This window comes from Pleurodeles waltl, chromosome 2_2 (assembly GCF_031143425.1).
Source record: "Pleurodeles waltl isolate 20211129_DDA chromosome 2_2, aPleWal1.hap1.20221129, whole genome shotgun sequence".
Classification (NCBI taxonomy): Eukaryota; Metazoa; Chordata; class Amphibia; order Caudata; family Salamandridae; genus Pleurodeles; species Pleurodeles waltl.
Genome location: NC_090439.1, coordinates 609,833,323 through 609,859,599, shown reverse-complemented (window position 1 = coordinate 609,859,599; position 26,277 = coordinate 609,833,323). Strand labels below are relative to the sequence as shown.

Genomic DNA, 26,277 nt, shown 5'->3' with positions numbered 1-26,277 from the left:
CCCCCTCAGGAAACACCACCACAGCACCCACCCAGCGGGCCCATGCCACTGTCCCCAGCACAGCAGTGTGTCCACCACTACAGGGACCTCAGGCAACCCCACAAACACCAGACGATCAGGGACCTGGGGTCAGTGCAGTGGGCACACGGTTCAGGGGATAGAGGCACAGGATAACAGGGAAGCTGGGAGGACTGCTGTGGGACAGGTGGAGGACAGGCTCAGGGAACCCACTCACCACGAGACACTTCCAACATCATGGGAGCATACCACCATTCCCAGGAGACCATGAGCATGGTACTGGCCAAGTTTCAAGAGACCCAGCGGCTGCAGGAGGAACAGTACCTGGGGATCAGGGAGGACTTGAAGTCCATTAACACCACCCTTGCAGGGGTGCTGGCAGACATGGCCAACACCATGAGGGAGATAGTGGCATACCACCAGGCCACTGATACTTGCCCAACCGATGAATAGCCTTCCACGTCCGTCGGCGCTAGTGTACTGGAGGTCCCGCCACAGGATCAACAGGCCACCAGCACCCCACCCCCAGCAGAAGGAGAACCCCCCGCAAACGGTCCCTGCAATCCAGACAGAAGACAGAGAACATTGCCAAGACCCCCGCCAGGAAATAGGACTCTCCTGATTGTCACCCTTCTGTCCCACCCTGCCATTTCTCCACTTCCCATGCCCCCTTGGACAATGCACCTGTGAGACAAATAGACTGGGCTCTACCCTGGACATTCCTCCACCATCACCCCACAGCCCATGGCACACCTCCCTCTACTTATTAGCACTGAAATAAACACCCTTGAATCACAAAAAAATCTGGAGTCAGCATGTACTTTCACAAATGTGTAATTACATCTTCTTCGACAAATATCAATGTTAATGTTCATTTGCACATACCAATGTATGACAGTTGTTGGGCAGCAGTAAATATAGCAGAAGGCAGAATGACGTACCCAGATCCGTGAAAAGGAAAGCCAAAGTGGACTGTCAGGGTCCATACACAGAGGTTAAAAGGCTGACTTATACAATGTCCTACAGTAGTCAGATATGAGAGGAGCAGTGCCAGTCTCTTACCTGTGTCTCACTGGAAGTACTGCATGATGATGTTGTTTTGGTTGTCAATATCTTTTTCCTCTGCCTCCTCTGCCTCACTGTCCACAGGCTCCACAGCTGCCACAAGACCATCATCAGGCCCATAGTCCTGCAAAAAAGGCACCTGGCATTGAAAAGCCAGGTCGTGCAACATACAGCATGCCACAATGATCTGGCACACCTTCTTCGGTGAGTAGCATAGGGAGCCACCTGTTAGATGGAGGCACCGGAATCTGGCCTTCAGGAGGCCGAAAGTCTGCTTAATAGTACTCCTAGGCCCATATTTATACTTTTTGACGCTAAACTGCGCTAACGCAGTTTAGCGTCAAAAAATTTAGCGCCGTCTAACGCCATTCTGAAGCGCCATGCGGGCGCCGTATTTATGGAATGGCGTTAGACGGCGCAATCAGACCGGCGCTGCCTGGTGTGCGTGGAAAAAAAACACGTAGACCAGGCAGCTCCGGCGTTGGGAAAAAATGACGTTAGGGCGTCTTAAAATGGCGCAAGTCAGGTTGACGCTAAAAAATCGTCGTAACCCGACTTGCGCCATTTTTTTTCGACACCCATCCCCCATCAACATGACTCCTATCATTGTAAAGATAGGAGTCATGCCCCCTTGCCCAATGGCCATGCCCAGGGGACTTATGTCCCCTGGGCATGGTCATTGGGCATAGTGGCATGTAGGGGGGCACAAATCAGGCCCCCCTATGCCACAAAAAAAAAAAAAAAAAATACTTACCTGAACTTACCTTAATGTCCATGGGATGGGTCCCTCCGTCCTTGGGTGTCCTCCTGGGGTGGGCAAGGGTGGCAGGGGGGGTCCCTGGGGGCAGGGGAGGGCACTCTGGGCTCATTTTGAGCCCACTTGTCCCTTAACGCCATGCCTGACCCAGGCGTTAAAAAGCGGCGCAAATGCGCCGTTTTTGGCCACGCCCACTCCCGGGCGTCATTTTTGCCCGGGAGTATAAATACCACGTAAAGGCCTGGGAGTCATTTTTTAAGACGGGAACGCCTCCCTTGCATATCATTAACGCAAGGAAGGGGTTCACGCTAAAAAATGACGCACACTCCGGGCACTTTGGCGCCCGAAGCGTCTAACGCCATAGTATAAATATGGCGTTAGTTGGCGTTAGTTTAGCGTCGAATTTGCGTCGAAAAAAACGACGCTAATTCGGCGCAAACAGAGGGCCGTATTTATACTCTGTTTGCGCCGAATTTGCGTCGTTTTTTTCGACGCAAATTCGACGCTAAACTAACGCCAACTAACGCCATATTTATACTATGGCGTTAGACGCTTCGGGCGCCAAAGTGCCCGGAGTGTGCGTCATTTTTTAGCGTGAACCCCTTCCTTGCGTTAATGATATGCAAGGGAGGCGTTCCCGTCTTAAAAAATGACTCCCAGGCCTTTACGTGGTATTTATACTCCCGGGCAAAAATGACGCCCGGGAGTGGGCGTGGCCAAAAACGGCGCATTTGCGCCGCTTTTTAACGCCTGGGTCAGGCATGGCGTTAAGGGACAAGTGGGCTCAAAATGAGCCCAGAGTGCCCTCCCCTGCCCCCAGGGACCCCCCCTGCCACCCTTGCCCACCCCAGGAGGACACCCAAGGACGGAGGGACCCATCCCATGGACATTAAGGTAAGTTCAGGTAAGTATTTTTTTTTTTTTTTTTGTGGCATAGGGGGGCCTGATTTGTGCCCCCCTACATGCCACTATGCCCAATGACCATGCCCAGGGGACATAAGTCCCCTGGGCATGGCCATTGGGCAAGGGGGCATGACTCCTATCTTTACAATGATAGGAGTCATGTTGATGGGGGATGGGCGTCGAAAAAAAATGGCGCAAGTCGGGTTACGACGATTTTTTAGCGTCAACCTGACTTGCGCCATTTTAAGACGCCCTAACGTCATTTTTTCCCAACGCCGGAGCTGCCTGGTCTACGTGGTTTTTTTCCACGCACACCAGGCAGCGCCGGTCTGATTGCGCCGTCTAACGCCATTCCATAAATACGGCGCCCGCATGGCGCTTCAGAATGGCGTTAGACGGCGCTAAATTTTTTGACGCTAAACTGCGTTAGCGCAGTTTAGCGTCAAAAAGTATAAATATGGGCCAGAGTATAAATACGGCCCTTAGTTTGCCCATGTGCCTCATTATAGCATTCCTCTGCCTATGTCCTGGCATTTCTCACTAGGGTCAGTAGCCATGAGAGGCTGGGGTAACCAGAGTCACCTGCAAATGTCAATGGATATCTGTTAGACGCACACCAACCCTTAGGGACTACCCCATACCCAGACACCTATTCATGCTGTGTGGGGACCTTGGGCTCACCTATTAGCCACACCCGGTGCCTCTGGAGTTGGCCCATCACATAAGGGATGCTGCTATTCCTCAAAATGTAAGCGTCAAGCACAGAGCCAGGATACTTGGCATTCACATCAGAGATGTACTGGTCTGCCAAACACACCATCTGCACATTCATTGAAGGGTAGCTTTTTTGATTTCTGTACACCTCTTCATTCCTGCGGGGGGGACAAATGCCACATGTGTATCATCAATGGCAGCAATGATGTTGGGGATATGTCCCAGGACATGTGGCACTTCAACCCCAATAGTGGTAGTGGCCATTTACAACTAGTCAGCCTCCTGTGGGTTCCAGGTGTGCAGCAAATGGGGTTAGGCATAGCCCCCATGGGCAGGTGTTTTTCCTACTAACTGCTAGTGCATGGCCTAGTGCATAGGGCTGCTCCCTGTGTGTTGTGTCCACCAACAGGTGGTGTTGCTGGCACTGACCATGTGCCTCCTCTGTCTTCCCCCCATCTTGTTTGTCACCCTGTCCTTGTGTGCATTAGCATCATCTGGCGGAGGAGCAGAGGCACCGAAGATGGAGGGAGCTGCATCCCACATGGCCCAGGAAGGTGAATCTATGGAGTATGAAGAAAGCAGTGGGACAGAGGGTGAGGGGAGCTCCATGACGGGGACAGGAGGGGACACCAGCGACAGCGTCTCCTCCTCTGATGGGAGCTCCCTTGCCCACCGCAACAACAGGTACAGCCGCCACCCCCCCTACCAGCACCCTACCAGCACCACCCTCTCAGCAGCCCCTCAGCATGTTTCCCGTGCCCGCTTACCCAGGAGGTTGGGCATCTCCTTCGCCCCAGGCACCTCAGGGCCTGCCCCAGTCAGCCCTGCTGCCATCAGTAAAGAGGCTATTGACCTCCTGAGATCCCTCACTGTTGGGCAGTCAACCATTTTGAATGCCATCCAGGGTGTAGAGAGGCATTTGCAACAAACAAATGCATACCTGGAGGGCATTCATTCTGGTGTGGCGGCCCAACAGAGAGACTTTCATGCTCTGGCCTCAGCACTGATGGCAGCCATTGTCCCTGTGTCCAGCCTCCCCCCTTCAACTCCACTACCTAGACCCTATCCCCTCTACCTCAGCCTATCCCAAGCACACCTTCAGACAAAAGTGGTTCAGAAAAGCATAAGCACCACACATCCCACAGGCACTCACACAAGCACCATAACCATGCAGACACACCCACATCCACTGCCTCCACTGTGTCCCCCTCCTCCACGTCCTCCACCTCCTCCCCAGTCTCGTCTCCACTCACACCTGCATGCACTACATCCTAAGCTACTACCTCCATCACCAGCACGCCCATCACTATACACCGCTCACGTGCAATCACCACCCCCACTACCATTCACATGTCCCCTGTGTCCTCTCCCAGTGTGTCTGTGAGCCCTCCTCCCAAAGTACACAAACGCCTGCACACACCCACTCAACAGCCATCCACCTCACAACAGCCTCCAGCCCATGCATCTTCACCCAAACTTAGCAGACGTACACCTCTTACAACCACTACCTCTTCCTCCACTCCCAAACCACCATCTTCTCGTCCCAGTGTGTCTAAAAAACTTTTCCTAGCTAACATTGACCTCTTCCCTACACCTCCCCCCGTCCTTCCCCTAGGGCCAGGATGTCTAGAGCCCAGACCAGCACCTCAGCCACCAAATCATCGTCCACTGTGGTCCCTGCAAGTCCGGGAGGATCAAAGGGGGCAGCCACCTGCACGGCTGCTGCCACAACTACAGTCACCATCATCATCCCCAGTAGGCAGCCGTCAAAGGCTGCTGGAGATGGCCTGGTGTCTCCCTCCACTACTACAGACACCTGCACCACGGCCAGCACCGCCTGCATCTCTGCCGCAGACACCGCCGCAGCCACCGCCACCTGCCCCGCCACGTGTCCAGCCAGTGCCACTACAGTGGACATCAGCAGCATCCCCAGTGGGCAGGCGTCTGAGGCTGCAGGAGACGTCCTGGACCCTGCACACACTGCATGAGGCACCACCACCATTACTGGCACTACCAGCAGTTTGCAGCCTAAGTCGCCGCAAGGTGGAGTGTGGCTCTGCCTCCATGGAGTATCATGCTACGTGTTCCCTGAAAATCTCATGGCTCAGACACCCAGGTGAGGGAATGGGAACTGCCACACCCCAGGTGCAGCATCACTGGGCACCAAGCCCCCTCGAGAACCGGTGGAGACAAGCATCCACTAACACAGTCCTAGGCAGGATGAAGCACTCTGGGCACCAAGTCCCCTCCAGAACCAGTGGAGAAAAGCATCCACTAACACAGTCCTTGGCAGGATGAAGCACTCTGGGCACCAAGCCCCCTCCAGAACCAGTGAAGAAAAGCATCCACTAACACAGTCCTTGGCAGGATGACGCACTCTGGGCACCAAGCCCCCTCAAGAACCATTGGAGAAAAGCATCCACTAACACAGTCCTTGGCAGGATGAAGCACTCTGGGCACCAAGCCCCCTCCAGAACCAGTGGAGAAAAGCATCCACTAACACAGTCCTTGGCAGGGTGAAGCTGGGTGGGGTCCTACCCCAGTACTGACTGCCATATAGGCCTCCAGACCAACATTTGAGTACACAGTGAGTTTGATGCATGGGACGTGAATGCATGGATTGCTGTGTGTGAAGGCCTCATATAGGAGGGGTGGTGGTGGATGGGCCCTGGGCAGCGTGCAGCATGTATGGTGGGCCATGTCTGTGCTAATGGGGATGGGCAGGGACATGGTGGGCCATGAGTGTAACAGGCAGGACAGTCGGACTAATACCTTTCCCTGTGTCTATTTTCCTGCAGGTCAGCACCCATCAAAAGAATGGTATATGGCTTGCCATCGCCAAGGATGTGCGGACACTGGGGGTCTATGGCAGGCGGAGCACCCACTGTCGGAAACAGTGGGAGGACCTGAGATGCTGGGCATGGAAGATGGCAGAGGCCCAGCTGGGGATGGCCTCCCATTGAGGAAGGGGTGCCCGTCGAACCCTGACCCCCCTGATGGCCTCATACTGGTGATGGCCTATCCGTAGCTAGATTGGGCACTTGGGGGCATCACATAAGCCACAAGGGGGTGAGTACAGTGCCCAAATATACAATTTACGCCTGATGGGGTGGTATCCGGGTGGGGGCTGAGGGCCCTGTGGGTGCCCCTAGCCCAGGCCTGGCATTGCAGAGTAAGTCCCATGTTGGGCAGGGTTTAGATGTGAAAGTACTCCAACCAAGCTAGTAGGCATCCACTACTGAGCAGGGGGCTGTGGGTCTCAGGTATGCTGCAATTGGCATTAGGTGTCCCTATCCTTGGGCTTGTGACTAGCATTGTGACTGGTAGCGCATTGCCTAGTGCGTAGGGCTGTTCCCTGTGTGTGAGTGTGTTGTGTACACCAACGGTGGTGTGGTTGCCGCCATTGACCAAGTGTATCCTTTGCCCACTCCCCCCCTTTTTGTTTTGTCACCCTGTCCTTATGTTCTTTAGCATCATCTGGTGGAGGAGCAGAGGTACCGGTGACGGAGGGAGCTGCATCCCACAGGACCCAGGAGGCAGAATCCCCCGAAGGTGAGGGCACCAGTGGGACGGAGGGTGAGGAGAGCACCACGGCAGAGACATCAGGGGACAGTTCGGACACGGATACCTCCTCCGGTGGGAGCTCCCTGGTGGTGGCGGACACCTCTGTGACCAACCCAGCTACAGGTACAGCCGCCACCCCCCATAGCAGCACTGCCCTCCCAGCAGCCCCTCAGCGAGTTTCCCGTGCCTGCTCAACCAGAAGGGTGGGCATCTCCTTCGCCCCAGGCAACTCAGTCCCCGCCCCAGTTAGCCCTGCTGCCCTGAGTGAGGAGGATATTGACCTCCTGCGATCCATCTCTGTTGGGCAGTCAACCATTGTGAATGCCATGCAGGGGCTGGCATCCCAAATGCAACACACACATGCATTCCTTGAGGGCATTCACACTGGCTTGGTGGCCCAACAGAGATCAATCCAGGCTCTGGCCTCCTCTCTGATGGCAGCCATTGTCCCTGTTTCCACCTCCCCCTCCAACTGACTCTTCCCAATCGCATTCCCCTCAATCCCAACATATCCCAAGCACACAGTCAGACGAGCAGGCACCCAGGACAACACACAAGAGTGGACATGGCAAACACAAGCATCACACTTCATCCCACAGGTACTAACACAAACACCATACAGAATCAGACATACCAACATCCACTGCCTCCACTGTGGCCCACTTCTCCTTGTTGTCCACCTCCCTCTCATTTGCGTCTATACTCACACCTGCATGCACTACATCCTCATCCACTACCACCACCACCAGCACACCTATCAGTACACACCCCTCACTAACAGACACCACCCCCACATCCATGCACACGTCCCCTATGTCCCCTCCCACTGTGTCTGTGCCCCCTCCTGTCAAAGTACACAAATGCAAGCACTCAGACACCCAACAGCCATCCACCTCACAAGAGCATCCAGCCCATGCACCTGCACCCAAACACAGCAGACTGACACCTCCTACCACCACGTACTGAGGAGACCCCGAGAGCGATAAACATATCCTGGATTCATCCTTTATATTGTTACAATTCTAAAGATCTCCAACAATCAAATACAAGGATCTTATTCCAACGGCAGCTAACAGCAGATGTACAGCCTATCTCCCGGTCTATCAATTGACATCCGTCCTATAAAGTGATAAAGACAGCTGGGATTACCCCCATTATGAAAAAAAGTTAGAAGAGATCTTTCAAAATCCATGACTACACTATTAAGGAACATATTAGAAATCCAAAATTGATTGTATCAGAAGATTTGGCTGCTAAGACTATATCATTATTGAACAGTACCACTGGGAACGGCCCTGAAGAAGGTGACTTATTACATCACGAAACACCGAAACGCGCGTAGGCCTTTCGGTCCCTACGGTACCATTCAGATAGAACCACGTTAGCACTATCCTTTGCTCTTATGTATTAGATTATCAATAATGTATTAGAAGCATGTATGTTAATGTATTGTTATCACTAAACATTGTTTTAGCCTCACTGTGATATCAGGATCAACTGTATATATGTTATGTTTCACTAGTCTATAAGATTTAATCTTTTATTCACTGTGTCTAGAGTATGTGTGTGGTATGTCTGATCCAGGTATTTTTGTCTTCCTTTTTTTAAATGATGTACATAACTAAAAATAAACTTTGTATGATTATATCAGTATTTAATGACAATAATAAAAATAAAAAACGTTTATAAAACCACATAATGGGACTATTTTATCTGTAATTAATAACAAGAACATAGCAGTCCGATATCATGTGTATACAATCAGCTTGTTATATTTAGTCAATATTATCCTCAACTTTATTGTTGTCTGTGAAGTTCATAGTATCTTCATGCGCAGTTGAGTAGCTCTCATTGTAGTTTTTCCTACCTCCTACCACCACTGCCTCTTCCTCCACTCCCAAACCATCTCCCTCTTCCCGCCCCAATGTCCCTAAGAAGCTTTTCCTTGCAAACATTGACCTCTTCTCTAGCCCTCCTCCCCGTCCCTCACGTCCGGCCAGGGTGGTCAAAACCCAGCAAAGCACATTAGCCACGCAGTCCACGGGCACAGTAGTGTCCCCAACTACTCCAGGTGGGAAAGGATCCCGGTCACCAGCCAGTCAGACAGACAGGGTGCCAGCCCCAAGTGCGTCAAGGAAGGGCAAGGGGTCAGCCCCAGCTGCAGGAAGGAAGGGCAAGGAGGCAGTCCCAGCTTCAGGAAGGAAGGGCAAGGAGGCAGCCCCAGCTGCAGGATGGAAGGGAAAGGAGGCAGCCCAAGCTGCAGAAAGGAAGGGCAAGGAGGCAGCCCCAGCTGTAGGAAGGAAGGGCAAGGATGCAGCCCCTGCTACAGGAAGGAGGGGCAAGGGGCCTGAAACATCAGGCAGTAGAGACAAGGGGCCTGGTGCAGGGACTAAGACGGAGCCCCCACTACCAACCATGGTGGTGCAGCCATCCCAGGCTGCAGGGGAAGGGCTGGAGCCTCCCCCCACCACTGCCAGCACCACCACCAGCAGCCCCATTGGGCAGCCATCCATGGCTGCAGGGGAAGGGCTGGAGCCTGCCCCTACCACTGCCAGCACCGCCACCAGCAGCAGCAGCCCCAGTGGGCAGCCATCGAGGCTACAGGGGAAGGGCTGGAGCCTCCCCCCACCACTGCCAGCACCGCCACCAGCAGCCCCAGTGGGCTGCCATCCGAGGCAGCAGGGGAAAGGCTGGAGCCTCCCCCCACCACTGTCACCAGCAGCAGCAGCCCCAGTGGGCAGCCATCCGAGGATGCAGGGGAAGGGCTGGAGCCTCCCCCCACCACTGCCATCTTCACCAGCAGCACCAGCCCTGCCACCTGCCCCAGTGGTCTTGCACTCCCCAGGCACAGGGCATGTTGCCCCCTCCAGGACCAGTGGCGTTGTACCATCTTCCGGCTGAGGTGCCCCCCTGTTCCCTGTCCCCCTGAGGTGTCTGGCTATTTTCAACCTGATGCCCCTGCAGTGTTCTCTCCATGTTGTTGCAGGAGTGAGGTGGGGCCTTGGACTATGTGATGTGGCCCTGTGGCCCACGAGCATTGAGGACTGGGCAGTGTCCCTACATTTGTAACTATGTATATACTTGTTGATTTGGATGCACGTATTTTTACTAATTTATCTTATCACACTCACTTTAATCAATTCATTTTGTCTTTGCATTATTACTGAGGGGTACAGAGTGAATATGTAATGTTACTGCATCTGCTTGTGTGTATGGTGTTGGGGTGTTCTGTGTTGCGTGTGTGTGTCACTCTCTTTTTCCTCCCCATCCCCTGTGTGCTAGGCGGCAGTACTCACCGTGGTCGTATTCGCCAGCGGTGCTGTTCATAGTGGAGCAGAACGTAGAAGAGCATGGGGAACACATGCAACTTGGGCTCCATGGCGGCATGGTTCTTCCTTGAGTCTCCAGAGGTGAGTTGTTTTCCTTCTGTGCAGTGTTTCCGCCAAGCTCTTGATGTTGTTGGTACCGCCCCGGAAAAGGTGGAGGATTTGGGTGTCATAATACAGTGGGCGGAACATTGTCTTCCACCTGGCTGTAGGCGGTTACCGCCGTGGTGCCTGTTGGTTTCGCCCTGGCGGTCGGTGTGTTAAAGTGGCTGTCTGTCTGAGCAGTTTCCGCCGTGGTCATAATTTCATATTTATTACCGCCGACCTGTTGGCGGTATTACCGCCGCTATATCACCGACCACCAGGGTTGTGATGAGGGCCAACGTTTTTTGTTAAAAATCTACAGATTGCGCAGCAGATGACTGACTGTGTGCCAAATGTATCAAATCAATATTTATGTGAAAGAAAGCTGCAGAATCACTTAATTCCAATGGCTCTGCATATTGTACAGAGGCAACGAATGACAAAAGTATATAAATCAATGTACAGGGAATGTTATATGAGAAAATGAGGGCTGTGAGGGTTAGGAGTCACATATAATTCATTCTGGTTCTATGTGAAGAACACTTAGGGCCTAATTTATACTTTTTTAACACTGCATTTGTGTCATTTTTTGACACAAAAGCGGCGCAAACGTATAAAATACAATTTTATTTTGTATGTTTGCGCCGTTTTTGCATAAAGAAATTACGCAAATCTGGCACTAAAATGGTATAAAATAAGCCTATAGTTTGAAGATATACAGTCAGGATGTAAAATATAACACAGTGGTTGGGTCTGTCTGTTCTAATAAGACTGTATTACTACCCAAAGGAAGCCTTATTTCAACTTGGGAATAACAAAAGATGGCAAAGAAAACAAGAAGGTTCAAAACCTATGCCTTGAAGTTTGAATGCAGCTCCTTGTTGCCATTTCATAACTTATTGCATTAAGGTTCTAAATCTATGTCTTGCATTGTCATGTAACTCCTTGTTGCTGGTTCAAAGAATCTGTGACAAAACCAACAACCTACTGAGCTATATATAGAAAAACAAATCTTTGATCTGCATGTTAGAAGTTGTGCTTTGCAGTAAGCACATTAGCCCTCAACACTACCATATGATGACTCAAAACTGTGACTAGATGTTAGAAATGGGGTCTTTGGTTGACAGTCAGGTTACCCCCTGTTCAAGCAAGGACCCTCACTCTAGTCAGGGTAAAAGAGAATCACCCTCAGCTAACCCCTGCTTATCCCCTTGGTAGCTTGGCAGAGCAGTAGGCTTAACTTCAGAGCGCTAGATGTAAAGTATTTGTACCAACACACCCAGTAACTTCATGAAAACACTACAAAATGACACAACACAGGTTTATAAAGATAGGAAATATTTATTTATCTAAACAAAACAAGACCAAAATGACAAAAATCCGACATACACAAGTCAAGTTATGAATTTTTAAAGATTAAACTCAAAAATAGCGCGTAGAAACAAAAATGCTTCAATGAGATGTTAACACGGCGTCGTGACGGAGTCGTTCCCAACAAGCCGACACCAGCGGCGCCGGACACAGAGTCGTGTAGACCCCCAAGTACGGTACCTTTGGTGAAGAGTGAAAACAAGCCGATGCGCGAAGTCGGGAATCGCGGCGTCTGTGTGAAACGTTGAATCCGTGCACTTCGAGCGGCGTCGGTACCCGACGTGGTGCGGCAACTTCCACGGAGTCGCGGACTTCAGCGGGGCTGCTGCGGCATCGGGCCTGCGAAGAGCGTCGCGTTCCAGCGAAGGTCACGGCGTCGGGTGCAGGCGGCGTTACCGGATTCAACAGCGGCGTCAGTCCGGAGTCGTCTGAAGTCGTCTGAAGTCGATTTCCTTGGGTTTCCACCAGCTTTTCTTTCAAGGGCCTAGGGACTGGATTGGGCACCACTTGTCAGAGCAGGAGTCTCTCCAGAGACTCCAGGTGCTGGCAGAGAGAAGTCTTTGCTGTCCCTGAGACTTCAAACAACAGGAGGCAAGTTCTACATCAAGCCCTTGGAGATTTGTTCACAAGATGGAAGGCACACAGAGTCCAGTCTTTGCCCTCTCACTCTGGCAGAAGCAGCACTGCAGGAAAGCTCCACAAAGCACAGTCACAGGCAGGGCAGCACTTCTTCCTCAGCTATCAGTTCTTCTCCAGTCAGAGGTTCCTCTTGGTTCCAGAAGTGTTTCCTAAAGTCTGTAGATTTGGGTGCCCTTCTTATACCCATTTTAGTCTTTGAAGTCACCTTTCTTCAAAGGGGACTCACACCTACTTGTGAAATCCTGCCTTGCCCAGGCAAGGCCTCAGACACACAGCAGGGGGTTGGAGCCGGCATTGTCAGAGGCAGGCACAGTCCTTTCAGATGAGAGTGACCACTCCACCCCTCCCTCCTAGCAGAGATGGCTAATCAGGAAATGCAGGTTACACCCCAGCCCCCTTTGTGTCACTGTCTAATGCGAGGTGAAAAACAACCCAACTGTCAAACTGACCCAGACAGGGAATCCACAAACAAGGCAGAGACACAGAATGGTTTAAGCAAGAAAATGCTCACTTTCTAAAAGTGGCATTTTCAAATGCACAATCTTTTTGCCTCAGCCTGACTTGCACCATTTGTGGACGCCCATACGCCATTTTCCCCCTACGCCGGCGCTGCCTGGTGTACGTCGTTTTTTTTAACGCACACCAGACAGCGCCGGCGGCTAACGCCGGCTAACGTCATTGAATAAATACGGCGCCCGCATGGCGCTTCAGAATGGCGTTAGCCGGCGCTCATTTTTTTGGCGCAAAACTGCGTTAGCGCAGTTTTGCGTCAAAAAGTATAAATATGGCCCACATTGTGTGCCATCTCTTTGTGGCGCAAAGTTAGTGTGCCTTCTGACTTCCTCTTCTCCCTTGTCTATAATACAGGATAGACACAGAGCCAACTTTGCATGGGGCCGTGCCAATGAGAATACAGGAACAAACACTTAGGGTTGCATTAGTGCTGTGGGTGCTGGTTTGATTTGTATTACAGAAGAGGCAGAACAAGCACCTGCAGTCCCTTCTACAAAACCAGAGTGTCTAAAGGGAGCCGAAATGATGCCCATTTCCTCTCAGGAGCACTTTACGTTATACAGCCATTAGCAGCATCAATAAACCTTTGGTAAAGAAGCATCAGACGTTTTGATTAAATAGCTGGTCCAAATGTTAAATAGCCCACCAGCAGAACAGGAAGCATTTGAGCACGTTGGTACTGCAGTATTTAGTGGTGCATAGTCCCTACTTTTGGTGAGTATGATCCCACAATGTCTCCTTTCAAGTGAGAGAAACAATGAGGATGGACAGAAGTATCAGAACGAAGTAATACGCCATTCCCATAGGTTCCTAAAAGTTTAAAACACATTAGCATTCAACGCACTGATGAAGATCACACTAGGAAAGTTTTAGAGTAGAATCTATAGTAGGAGTGATGCTTGAATATCCACAAGGCACCAAGCTACTCATAGCCAAAAGATGCTGTGTTAATTTTGTTGCCATGGTGAAGGTAGAATGAAATATGCTTAGCCTTAGGCCAAAGTTAATCTTGGGTGGAACATTACTTAAGGACAACAGGAGAGTATGTTTGAAGCCATTATTTTAAAACCAGAAACGTGGACAAATACCTTGGTTCAGTGTGTTTAATGAGTATCTTTGTTAAAAAGAAGCTTGTCTAAAAGCCTGATTATGAGTTTGGCAGTCTTACTGCCATTCGCCCATGGGAGCAATACCAAGAACTTTGTTGAGGCGATGGTGTCTTACTTGTTGTTTTAGATATCACCGCTGGCCCAGTGGCGGTGTTTCGGACGGCGAGGGACTGGCACAGTATGCATCAGCAATTTAAGAAATATTTTTTCATGTGTCAATGGAGGTGTGCACAGTTTGACTAAATAAATGTAAAGTGTACACATATGCATGACATTTGAAAAAATACTTTGTACTAGTACTTTTCCATTGCTGGAGTCCGGACCATATGTGCCCAGTCCAGTCAATGGGAGAAAAGTGCAAAATATACTAACCTGGATTTTGGCCCCATGGGGTAATTTTCTTCAAGGTCAAGTTGCTGCTGTGAAGAGGGGCCATGGACAAAGGGGTCCACGTTGGAGACTGAAGGCAAAAGATGGAAATGAGTGAGCTTGCACCCCATTTCCTTCAATTCCACAGTTTCGAAGCAGGAGGTCTCCCTGCCACAGTCGGCTTGACAAAAAGGCACTTCCTTGTCTGGACGCAGGAACTTTGTTTGTACTGCCCTCTGACAGCTGCTTTTCCCCTTCTGCCATTGAGATGGTCTGCGAATGGCTGGCGGAGTCGGTGGGACTCCGGTGGTCTCTTGTTCAGCAACCCACGAACATCATAATACAGCAGGTAGACGGGGAATCCAACGTCATTACATCAGCAGGACCCTTTCTGCCAAACTCTTGATCAGGCCCTAAGTGAGATTGGGATTGGTGAAAATAATGGACACAACTATGGTAGTTTAATGCCAAGAGTTTGGAAGGTTGGTGCTAGCTAGAAGTTTGGAATTTCTTTTGGTAAATGGGTGAGAGTGGCCAGGAGTTTTGAACCTTCTTTAAAATGCCTGGAGATTTTTAAACCTATTTTGTTATAGTCTCCAAATTATATTAAGAGCCACATCGTGGCTGCCCATGGAGTTGCTGATGAGGGATAACCTGTAGATGTATTTGCCACTTCTACTGTGATCTGAAAGTTGCATGTGAAACTCATCATGGAAAACAGACATTCTGTAATTCTTACATTTCTTAATACTGACGAATCCAAAGCTAGGGGGGCAAGATTGATGTTGCCACAAAAAGAAAGGGAGAGGCTGTACGTGCAGTATAAAAAGGCAATACATATTCTGCAAACAAGGAAGCCTACAGCTGTTTCCTAAATGGGCACAACATATGATTAGAAGAACTTGTTGCAACTTATGGACCAGTGTAATAGCTTGTCTGCTCCTACAATGAAAGAGGGGTATAAGAGGCTGTTTGCGCGAACTGATTTTACCCTTTGCAGGTAAAGGGACTGAAGGTTAGCTGCAGGAATGTATCAAAGAACAAATGACAAATGGAAAGGCCCAGTAATATGAGCTGGTCATGCCCATTCTCTTTTATATTATATTTTATATTATAGAAACAGCTGAGAACTGCAAGGGTGGCATAAAATGGCAATAGGGTGATGTATGCGGTATAGATAGGATTAAGGGGGTGATTCTGAGACTGGCGGGCGGCGGAGGCCGCCCGCCAGGCTTCCCCCGACAAAATACCGCTCCGCGGTCGCAAGACCGCTGAGGGTATTTTGAGATTTGCCCTGGGCTGGCGGGCGGCCGCCAAAAGGCCGCCCGCCAGCCCAGGGCAAATCTACCTTCCCACGAGGACGCCGGCTCAGAATTGAGCTGGCGTAGTGGGAAGGTGCGACGGGTGCAGTTGCACCCGTCGCGTATTTCAGTGTCTGCTTTGCAGACACTGAAATACTTTGTGGGGCCCTCTTACGGGGGCCCCTGCAGTGCCCATGCCATTGGCATGGGCACTGCAGGGGCCACCAGGGGCCCCGCGGCACCCCCTACCGCCATCCTGTTCCAACAGGATGGCGGTAGGGGGTGTCAGAATCCCCATGGCGGCGGAGCGCGCTCCGCCGCCATGGAGGATTTTCCCGAGCAGCGGAAAGTCGGCGGGAGACCGCCGACTTTCCGTTTCTGACTGCGGCTGAACCGCCGCGGTCAGAATGCTCGAGGGAGCACCGCCAGCCTGTTGGCGGTGCTCCCGTGGTCGGTGACCCTGGCGGTCACCGACCGCCAGGGTCAGAATGACCCCCTAAGAGTCTGAGTATTGTTGGTGAGTAGCACAGTTCGAATAATGCTAGAGAGCTGGAAGTGTCGTGGAGTTTGCTGGGAAATGACCAATTGTAACACTGTCTTTTAGATCCCCTGGCAGCATAGAAAAATGAAAACAAAAGAAAGCAAACGTGCTTATAGAGCTCAGGTACACGAGCTCCAGAATCCACCCTGGGGTTGACCAGGGCCTATTAGGTTGTCAGAACATTTACTTTTTGTACTTCCTTGGGAGGGGTCCTACGTGGGTCCCACTTACCAAGCTTTTTTCTGCCACTTGGGTGAACCATTTCCCAAGAGACTAGGGAGGAGAGCTGGCCTGGGGTGTCGCCCATCCTTTGCACCTGTGTCTGGGATAGTTGAGCATGCCCACCTTTAGTCTGCCTGTTCATCACAGGCAGGGAGAGTGCACAGCTTCCACTGCAGCAGGAGCAGGAGAAAAGATGCTGGCTCTAATGCTCTGTCCAGGAGGTACATCTGCACTCTGGGAGCTATCTGCGGCTGAGGGGAGCTTGGAGCTCCCTTTCTAACCTCCGATGATCCTAAACCCTGTGGGTACACCAGTAAAAAAGGCAATTGTGGACTTATTATTTGCAATGGACTCAGATCCTTCACAAATAATACCCTGATTTCTTAGGCAGTTGACAACTGTTTTGGCTTTCTTGAGCTAAGTTTCTATGTAAAAAATGTATTAAATGATATGTTGCTGTTATTTCTGCCTGTCTCATTATACTGTGCACTCAGTTTATTGAAATTCAGTACTTTGAGCACCTTAATGTTAAGGTCGTCTGTGTGTGACCTTAACATTACAGATTGCAAGATTGTGAACTCCCACTTACATACAATGAAGGGCAATATAATTAGTAGCACCCTACAATGGATTATTCTACCTGTAGACACATAATTAAGATGGATATACTGTGAGTGAGACTCAAGTAGTGAGACTTGCTCACAGTGAAGTCCAAAAACAGGGGAGTCAAAAGGGAAAAATCCTTGAAGTATAAATGCCTCAAACAAATTTGCTATCATCTGGCTGCACGTCTCTCATACTGATAGGTGATTTGTTGACCCTCTCTTTGCTTGTGCTGAAAAGGTGCTAGAACTGATGTCAAGGCCGCTCTGAGTGGGCACACAGTGGAAATGAAAGGAATCGCTAACCTCTCTGAAGTGAGATATTTGGATAGTGTAAGTGTGCTGGAGAGAAAAAAGGAGTTGATCAGCCCTCAATCTTGCAGACCTCCGATCACATGCACCAGTGCTCAATTTCTGTTGGTGAATTCTGGTGCTTGGCACCAGCACTTGGTTGCCAACACCGGCATTTATGACAGTCTGCCACATGGTGGTGCTGTTTGACTTATTTACAGATGATTAGAACAACAGTTGTTTATTAATTCAAAATACATCACAATTGAACATTACCTGCCACAGAAGTCATTCCTGTTGCTTTAGAAGCCTGGAATATTCTGAATTGTCACACTTGCAGGAGTGTGATGGTTAGTAGGTGTGTTTGCACTGTCACTGACAGTGCTGGCCGGGGAAACGGGTGGTGCAAGCTCCAGTGGCCTCCCGACGAGAGCCCTGGCACTTATTTTGTTACAAATTAAGCACTGAGATGCGAGTATTGAATATGTGGAAGTGTCACTGCCTTTTGACATGGTACACATGGATAATGCACTGGTGCTTTGACAAAACCCTATTCCAGTTCAAGAATAGCTACTGGAACAGGAATCCATCTGTTCTTGCTCACTTGAGCACTGCAGAAAATAGTATGTAGTCATGAACTGGTAACATCACCTATTACTATCAAAGTCAAGTGCCCGATGACATTGTGGCTTTCCTTACCATGAATTCTCTCCCAGGATGTCTGTGCACACTGTCAATGTTAATAATGTGTGCCCCCACCACATAACAGGTGGGACGTATGATCTGCATAAATCCCATGTAGCACTGGGAGAACGTTTCCTGCAATGGTCAAGTCTACCATCTCACTGTAGTGCAGCATCACCTAGAGGCATCTGCGTGTGCCTCCTTGTTTGCCCAACCCCGTTAAGCCTCGTGCTGCCTCTTAAGTCTGAAAAGCCAAAATATACATACGACCGAAGCTCTTATAGAAAGGTGTGGTTACTATGCATGAAGCTAATCACCTTGGTCGTAGTTTTCAGTGTTTTATGATCATTTTTTTGTCACGTTTTCTGTCTGATTAAGCACAGAGGCTAACTTCTCAAAAGAGATTGTAACGGCGTTACATCACCTTCAGTTTGATGCTGCAATTATAAAGTTTGCAGATGGAGCATGCTTCAGTTGAACTGGCACGTTAATAAAGTTCTCCCCTTTCCTGCAGCTTTATACACCTGGCCCCTGGATAAGGAAGAAATAGAACCGAAAGTATTCATTAGCTACCAGTGGGATATGCAAGCAAAAGTAAGTGATAAAGATTCATTTAAAGTTTTATTGCTACTTATACTTTTTTGACGCACCATTCTCTTATTTATTATTTCCGCCAAGGCTATAAATCACTAATTCTCAGTATGACATGTCTGATTACTAAATGTTCTTTAGAAATGGTTGATGGGCAGAATCCTCTTTGAAACAGCGGTTTCCACTTCATTTGAAATCAGCACAGGAACTGCATTTTAATGTGCCTGTCTGAATCTTTTATGCTGTCCTCTATCAGTTTAGCTATTTTTTCAGCGTCCAGGGAGAGGAAGTAATCTAGTACGAAGCTGTGCCTGAATACACCGATCTGCGAGCAAGACTTTACAATATTAAAAATGACATACCTGTGTATGCTAATCTCAACAAGTGATTTTATTCTTGATTGCAGTTTAATCTCTGAAATCACTAGAATGACAACTTGGAAATAAAGGAAGGACTCTGTGATTGTTTTCACCCACGGTTTGGAGGGGATGAAATATGAGATGGGTCTGTCATCTGTTTTTTTTGTTGTTGCTTTTTTCGCTCTAAGTGGAAAGGGTATTCCCAGACATGGGTCCAGAGCTCACTGTGCCCCTGGGTTCGAGCTAGCCTGGCTGATTGGTGTGATACCTTGAAACTGGTCCCAGGATACTTGTTTCTAGTCCAGGGAAGACATGGCTTGGAGGTAGGGGAGGTAGGGGCTCGATTGTCCCTTTTGAGATCACGTTGAAGACTGAGTTACATATGGCTGGCTCCAAACTGGGGAGGCATGGTGAGCAGAAAAAATGATGGATTAAGCCCGGATCTGTGACTGGTGGTGAATGTTTGATTTGTTCTGCATTCCGTCCATCATATGTTCTTTTTGCTTTTGTTGCCCTACATGCGAAGGCTATGCCCAGACGTGGGTCCCGTGCTCACTGTGCCACTGGATTCAAGATTGCCTGGCTGATGAGGGGTGATACCTGAATCCAGTCCCAGGATCTTTGTTTCCAGTCCAGGGAGGATCTGGCTTGGCAGTTTGGACTGGACTATTCCCATGGGGAGCAGGGTCAGGACTAAGTTGCATTTAACTGAGTCCAAATGGGGGTGGCATGGTGAGCATAAACACAATGGATGAAACCCAGATCTGTGACTGGGGTGACTCCTTGATTTGTTCCACATTCCATACATCATCTGTTCTTTTTGCTTGGGTCTCTAAGTAAGACTTCAGAAACATACCAGAGATACCGTTATAGTCGTGGCTTATGTAAATAAAACAGTGGCCTAGAGCACTAGAATTACATGTCTGAGGAGGTTTTAAAAATTCCTTCACAAACAGAATAATCTAAGGCCTGATTCATGGTGTAAGGTAAGGTATACTACTACTACTGCACCCTCAAAGCCTTCAAGTCATAACTTTGGAGGCAAACTCCACACAGGGAACAACCCCTTAAATAAGGTTTGTTTGGGACACTTTTTCCCCTATTTGCAGGAGTTTCAAAAGTGTTTTAGGACTCAACATATGTTTACAGTAGGTATTAGAAAACACTTTGGAAGTGTCTGTGTAAATAAACAATGTTGGGACTTTGTGGATGCTAGTAATAAAGAAACATGCTCACAACAAATGCCTAATTAAGACCACCATAACCTGGCAGCCTCCTTTTTAATTTCCAATGTCACTTCTCATGGCTATACAAACTCCCTGTTCCAGAGAGGTGAAACTCAGTGGCGGCTGGGAACTTTGATAGGAGGGGTGGTGGGCTGAGACACACACACACACACACACACACTCTCTCTCTCTCTCTCTGTCTTTCTCTCGCTCTCTCTCTCTCCCCATTCATACATGCATGCAGGCGTGCACCAAACATTCAAAAATATAAAACGTACCTGCCCTGCAGCTCCTGGAGAAGAAAGACTTAGGAGGCAGCAGTCCCTCACTTGTCACAGACTGGGATGTGGTCAGTGTGACTTGCTGACCCCACCCTACTCTGTGATGAGGTGTCACTGATTGGCACTTGGCCCTGGGCACTTCAGGGCTTAAAACGGATTTGCCTAGGTACAAGGCAATCAGTGACTTTCACCCTCATCACAAGTAGGGCCTCCAGGCATTTTTGCCATATTGAGGAGGTCACACCCACAGGACTATGAAATGCTTAGCCCAGCAAAGTTCAGCTCAGGCATCCAGGGGCCTGTGCATTTCACACATGTCTAGCTCCTGGCTGCCTGACCTGAACAAAAAGTGTGTAAGATTAACCTTTGCTCAGCCTGATAGGCACTCTTCTTCTTCAGAAAAAGGTGATTGGTTGTGGCCCTTTCTCCCTTATGGATGGACCACAGGTGGTGAAACTAGGGGGGGGGGGCCTTCATACATGGAATGCTAGTTTTACTCACAGAGACATCACATTCATCTCCAAAAGACAAAGAAAACACAAACAATTTCCAAAACACATACAACACTCTGCTGTTCTTCCAGTAATTTGCTCCTTACAGTCACAAATCCAGTCGCTCATACCACAAAGGCTCAGAATCTGGTGGACTGAGCAGGATTTCTCTGCAAGTGATACCTCAAATGACTCCCCTTTCCTTGAACCATTCGGGGCTGCAATGACTCTTTGGGCACTGGGAACCCTCAGGAGGTTTAATCTTCTACCGCTCCCTAGGGAGAAGCAGAGACAACCAGGGTCCAGATCACTCCATTAGGGTTCACCCCCCAAACCCCTGCATTCCTTGATCTAGCTCCAAAGTCTCAGCAACAAACCCCTTGAATCTCTTAAAGAAAGACACGTTCCTGGTGACCATTTGTTGCCTGCCTGAGTGGTTAACATGGTGCACTACTAACAAGTTATTTATCATGATTAGTGTTCAAATGGTAATCAAAATTTACTCCCCAGGTAGTAATTCGTCACCGGGACAACACGCTCTACTTATAGCTCAGATGGTCTGGCTTTCCTGTTGTCTCTGACTTGAAATTGCAGTGTTTGTGACATCACAACACTTGACTATTAACTATGGAATGAGGAACCCAGCTGGGATGATGGGGAATTGGTTCTTTGATGAGTCAGCGTTTGACACTCTGTGTGCTATGCCTGTTGTTGCATTTGGGCTTTGCCAGTATCCCTGGGGAAAACAATATATGATCCACTTCAGTGACTCCGAGTTGGCTTGAGTGATATGGATTGTTGGACCTGGCTTTTTGACAGGGACATCCCCAAACTTTTTGCCTCCTTCCTCCTATTTTTTCTGACCTGTTGTTGTTGGCTTTTGACCTCTGGGCACTTTACCACTGCTAACCAGTGCTAAAGTGCATATGCTCTCTGTGTAAATTGTACTACTGATTGGTTTATCCATGATTGACTATTTAATTTACTTGTAAGTCCCTGGTAGAGTGCACTACATGTGCCTAGGGCAGGTAGATTAAATGCTACTAGTGGGCCTGCAGCACTGGTTGTGCCACCCACCTCAGTAGCCCCTTAACCTTGTCTCAGGCCTGCCATTGCAAGGCCTGTGTGTGCAGTTTCACTGCCACTTCGACTTGGCATTTAAAGGTACTTGCCAAGCCTAGAACTCCCCTTTTTCTATACATAAGTCACCCCTAATGTGTGCCCTAGGTAACCCCTAGAGCAGGGTGCTGTGTGGGTAAAAGGCAGGACATGTACTTGTGTGGTTATATGTCCTGGTAGTGTAAAACTCCTAAATTCGTTTTTACACTACTGTGAGGCCTGCTCCCTTCATAGGCTAACATTGGGGCTGCTCTCATACATTGTTGAAGTGGCAGCTGCTGATCTGAAAGGCGCAGGAAGATCATATTTAGTATGGCCAGAATGGTAATATAAAGTCCTGCTGACTGGTGAAGTCAGATTTAATATTACTATTCTAGAAATGCCACTTTTAGAAAGTGAGCATTTCTTTGCACTAAAACCTCGTTGTGCCCTTCAATCCACGTCTGGCTAGGTTTAGTTGACAGCTCCTTGTGCATTCACTCAGACACACCCCAAACACAGGGTACTCAGCCTCACTTGCATACATCTGCATTTTGAATGGGTCTTCCTGGGCTGGGAGGGTGGAGGGCCTGCCCTCACACAAAGGACTGCCACACCCCCTACTGGGACTCTGGCAGACAGGATTGAACTGAAAGGGGACTTGGTGCATTTCTTAGACACTCTTTGAAGTCACCCCCACTTCAAAGGCACAACTTAGTATAAAACAGGGCCTATGCCCTACCTCATCAGACACTTGCTGGAGAAGAAACCTGAACCAGAAACTACATCCTGCCAAGAAGAACTGCCTGGCTGCTCAAAGGACTCACCTGTCTGCTTTTCTACAAAGGACTGCTGCCTTGTTGTTGGCCTGCTGCCTTGCTGAACTGCCTGGCTGCTCAAAGGACTCACCTGTCTGCTTTTCTACAAAGGACTGCTGCCTTGCTGTTGGCCTGCTGCCTTGCTGAACTCTTGTCTGGCTGTAAAAGTGCTCTCCAAGGGCTTGGATAGAGCTTGCCTCCTGTTCCCTGAAGTCTCAGGACCAAAAAGACTTCTCTCTTCCACTTGGACGCTCCGTGCGCCGAAATTTTCGACGCACAGCTTGTTCCGCGGCAAGAAAAACGCCGCACACCGACGCTGATCGACGCGACGCCTTCGGGACGACCGAAACTTTGACGCACGGCTTCGCAAGGACAACGCCGCCTGACTTCCCGGGAGAAATTGACGCAACGCCTGCCGTGAGATCGCAACTTTGACGCACGGCCTCGCAAGGACAACGCCGCCCGACTTCCCAGGAGAAATCGACGCGACGCCTGCCGTGAGATCAAAACTTTGATGCACGGCCTCGCAAGGACAACGCTGCCCGACTCCCCAGGAGAAATCGATGCGACGCCTGCCGTGAGATCGAAACTTCGACGCGCAGCCCCGCAGAACGACGCGCAGCCGGAAAACAAGCAGGAAAATCCACGCACAGACCCGGGACATCTGGTACTCCCCGCGATCCACAGAAAGAGACTGTCCGCTCGCCAGAAAACGACGCACGACTCCCCGCGTGGAAAATAACGACGCAAGTCCGTGTGTGCTGAGGAGAAATCGACGCACACACCAGTTTTCCACGTATCTCTTCTCCTGTGGCCCTCTGAGGAGATTTTCCACCAGAAACCAGGTACTTTGTGTTTGAAAGAGACTTTGTTTACTTTCTAAAGACTTAAGACACTTTATATCACTTTTCAGTGATATTCTTACAAATTCATATTGCATCTTTGATCGTTTTGACCTGCAAATACCCAGATAAATATTATATATTTTTCTAAACACTGTGTGGTGTATTTTTGTGGTGTTATATTATGGTATTGTATGATTTATTGCACAAATGCTTTACACATTGCCTTCTAATTTAAGCCTGACTGCTCGTGCCAAGCTACCGGAGGGTGAGCACAGGCTGATTTTGGATTGTGTGTGACTTACCCTGACTAGAGTGAGGGTTCTTGCTTGGACAGAGGGCAACCTGACTGCCAATCAAAAACCCCATTTCTAACATTGGTGATCAGCGGTGAGGATAGGACTTGTGTTTGTGCAGTGACATACAGTAGCTAAGTATTTCACTACCTACCCACAGTTGAAGGTCAACTTGATTTTTCATCTTTTTTGGCTTTTGATTCTCTGATGTCCTCCTGGATATACTATTGATATTTTGGACTTTGGATTTTGGTTTTTGCTGGTAAGATCATATCAGAATGGGATTTCTTATGTTAACGCGTCCGTCTATGTTAATTTATACACATCAGGACTCGTTTTAGGCCAATGAATCTTTGGGCCCAGTGGTGAGACACTGTAGGACGAGATAACTGATCAAAACACCAATCAATATGTCAATAACATTGTCAATATTTAACACCAAAATATATCCCGCTTTAGGTATTAATAAACATTCAGCGCAACCATGACCTTTCAGTCATGAATAACCACACCTTAATGAAGTTTTATGAGTTTTATTCCCTATTGAGTACAATCTAGTAGCAAATGCATCAATCTCAAAGTCAAGAAGCATATAAGCACAGTTATAACCAGATCACAATACATCGAATGTTCTAAGATACAAGTTCAGCATAGCATCACGTCAGTCACGTCGGTTTGTCAGTCAAAATGAATACCTCGTCTAACCTCTAATTAGCATTAGCATGTTGGGCTTCATGCAAAACAATTTGAACACCAATTTGGAAAACATCTAACTAAGGTTTCTAATCAAAAACATACAGCAGTTGGTACCTAGAAAGAAAAGGCAAATAAATGAATTTTCATTAGCAAAATTATAATTACCCTCCTCTGATTAGGTCAGCATTCAGGATCAGTCTTCGTCTTCAGGACATCAGTTAGATCGCCGTCAGTCTATCTAAGTTAAAGGCAAAGACACTCTCCTCATAAGGAGAAAAGTGTAAGAGGCAGTCTAATGGGCAAGGATGGTTTTCTCTAAGTCTCAGGTCACCAAATAGAGTGACAGACTTTCGAGACGCAATATATATCATTCCCTACCTAATGAGCTGTCTGTTTCCTGTGTCATGGGTTTTTATCCCTTTTTCGTGATTCATTCCCCCAAAATTCTATTGGTCAGTCAATACACCCCACCATTGTTAACCTATCAAATTATACATTAAGTAATGCATTTTGTCATTTTTGATAATTCATCATGTTCTAATTGGTCATCATAATTGACGTATTTTCGTAGGTGGCTCATCCGGGGTTACTTCATTGTCTTTGCACGTATCAGGTCAAAAGTTCTCTTCTTCTCGCTCAATCGTCCTTGGAAGTGTCAAATAATGTTTCAAAGCACATAGCTCTGTACTAAAAGCTGCTAGCATGCGGATGAGAAAATGTGGCTCTGTTGCAAACTATTGAAAGGAAAAGAACAATCGCTGGGTCATGGTCTTTTGCAAGTCAGCACACTGAAGAGACAGAAAAATACATTTTAATATGAGAGCTACACAGCTTTGCTTGACTCACGCTAACTTAAGATATACGAGTTCAAATGAATGCAGTTTTATGCGTTTTAAATGTGCACGATTTTAGCAACCTATGAACGATTATTTCTTATAGTTGACATTAGTTTACACAAACATAAAATCCTTTATGTTAATGAATATATTTCGATGAATATTTTATTTAATACAGCATTGTTAATCATAAGCATTTCATGTCTATAATATGTAATATAAAGCTACGCTCTCTCAGTCCCTCCTCTGATGACGCTTGTCATCACAAATTCTTTGGTCTTAATTTTTCACCTTGCGCATAATACGCATTTCAACATCTTTTCCTTTATGTGAACTTTCCCATATTTCATTGAACATTTTCTCTCTTTCACTTTCTTCATTTCTTTTGGTTCTTTTAGTCCAATTTCTTTTCACTTTATTATTAATTTTGCATATTCCCCAAAATCCCAATAAACAAATCAGAACAATTAATAATCCCATCATAATTTTTGCAAGTACCCCATTCCAAATGTTGGTAAACCAGCTTCCCACTCGGGCAATTCCTTTTCCAAATTTCTCCCAAACACCAGGTTCTTTTAGATCCTTCAAATCTGTACTATCTCTAGTCAAGTTAGTAAGCATGTTTCTAATTTTCTTACTGTTATCAGGTATATATGAGCAGCAATGACGT

General features: G+C 48.3%; 1 protein-coding gene across 1 annotated transcript in view; it reads left to right on the top strand.

The window, feature by feature from the left end:
* Positions 1–26,277, top strand: part of LOC138273633 (uncharacterized) — a 1,227,671-nt gene that overhangs the window by 1,106,684 nt on the left and 94,710 nt on the right. Inside the window, exon 6 of the mRNA XM_069218896.1 lies at positions 18,588–18,667. Coding sequence (XP_069074997.1) covers positions 18,588–18,667 — 80 coding nt within the window. The remainder of the gene's footprint in view (positions 1–18,587; positions 18,668–26,277) is intronic.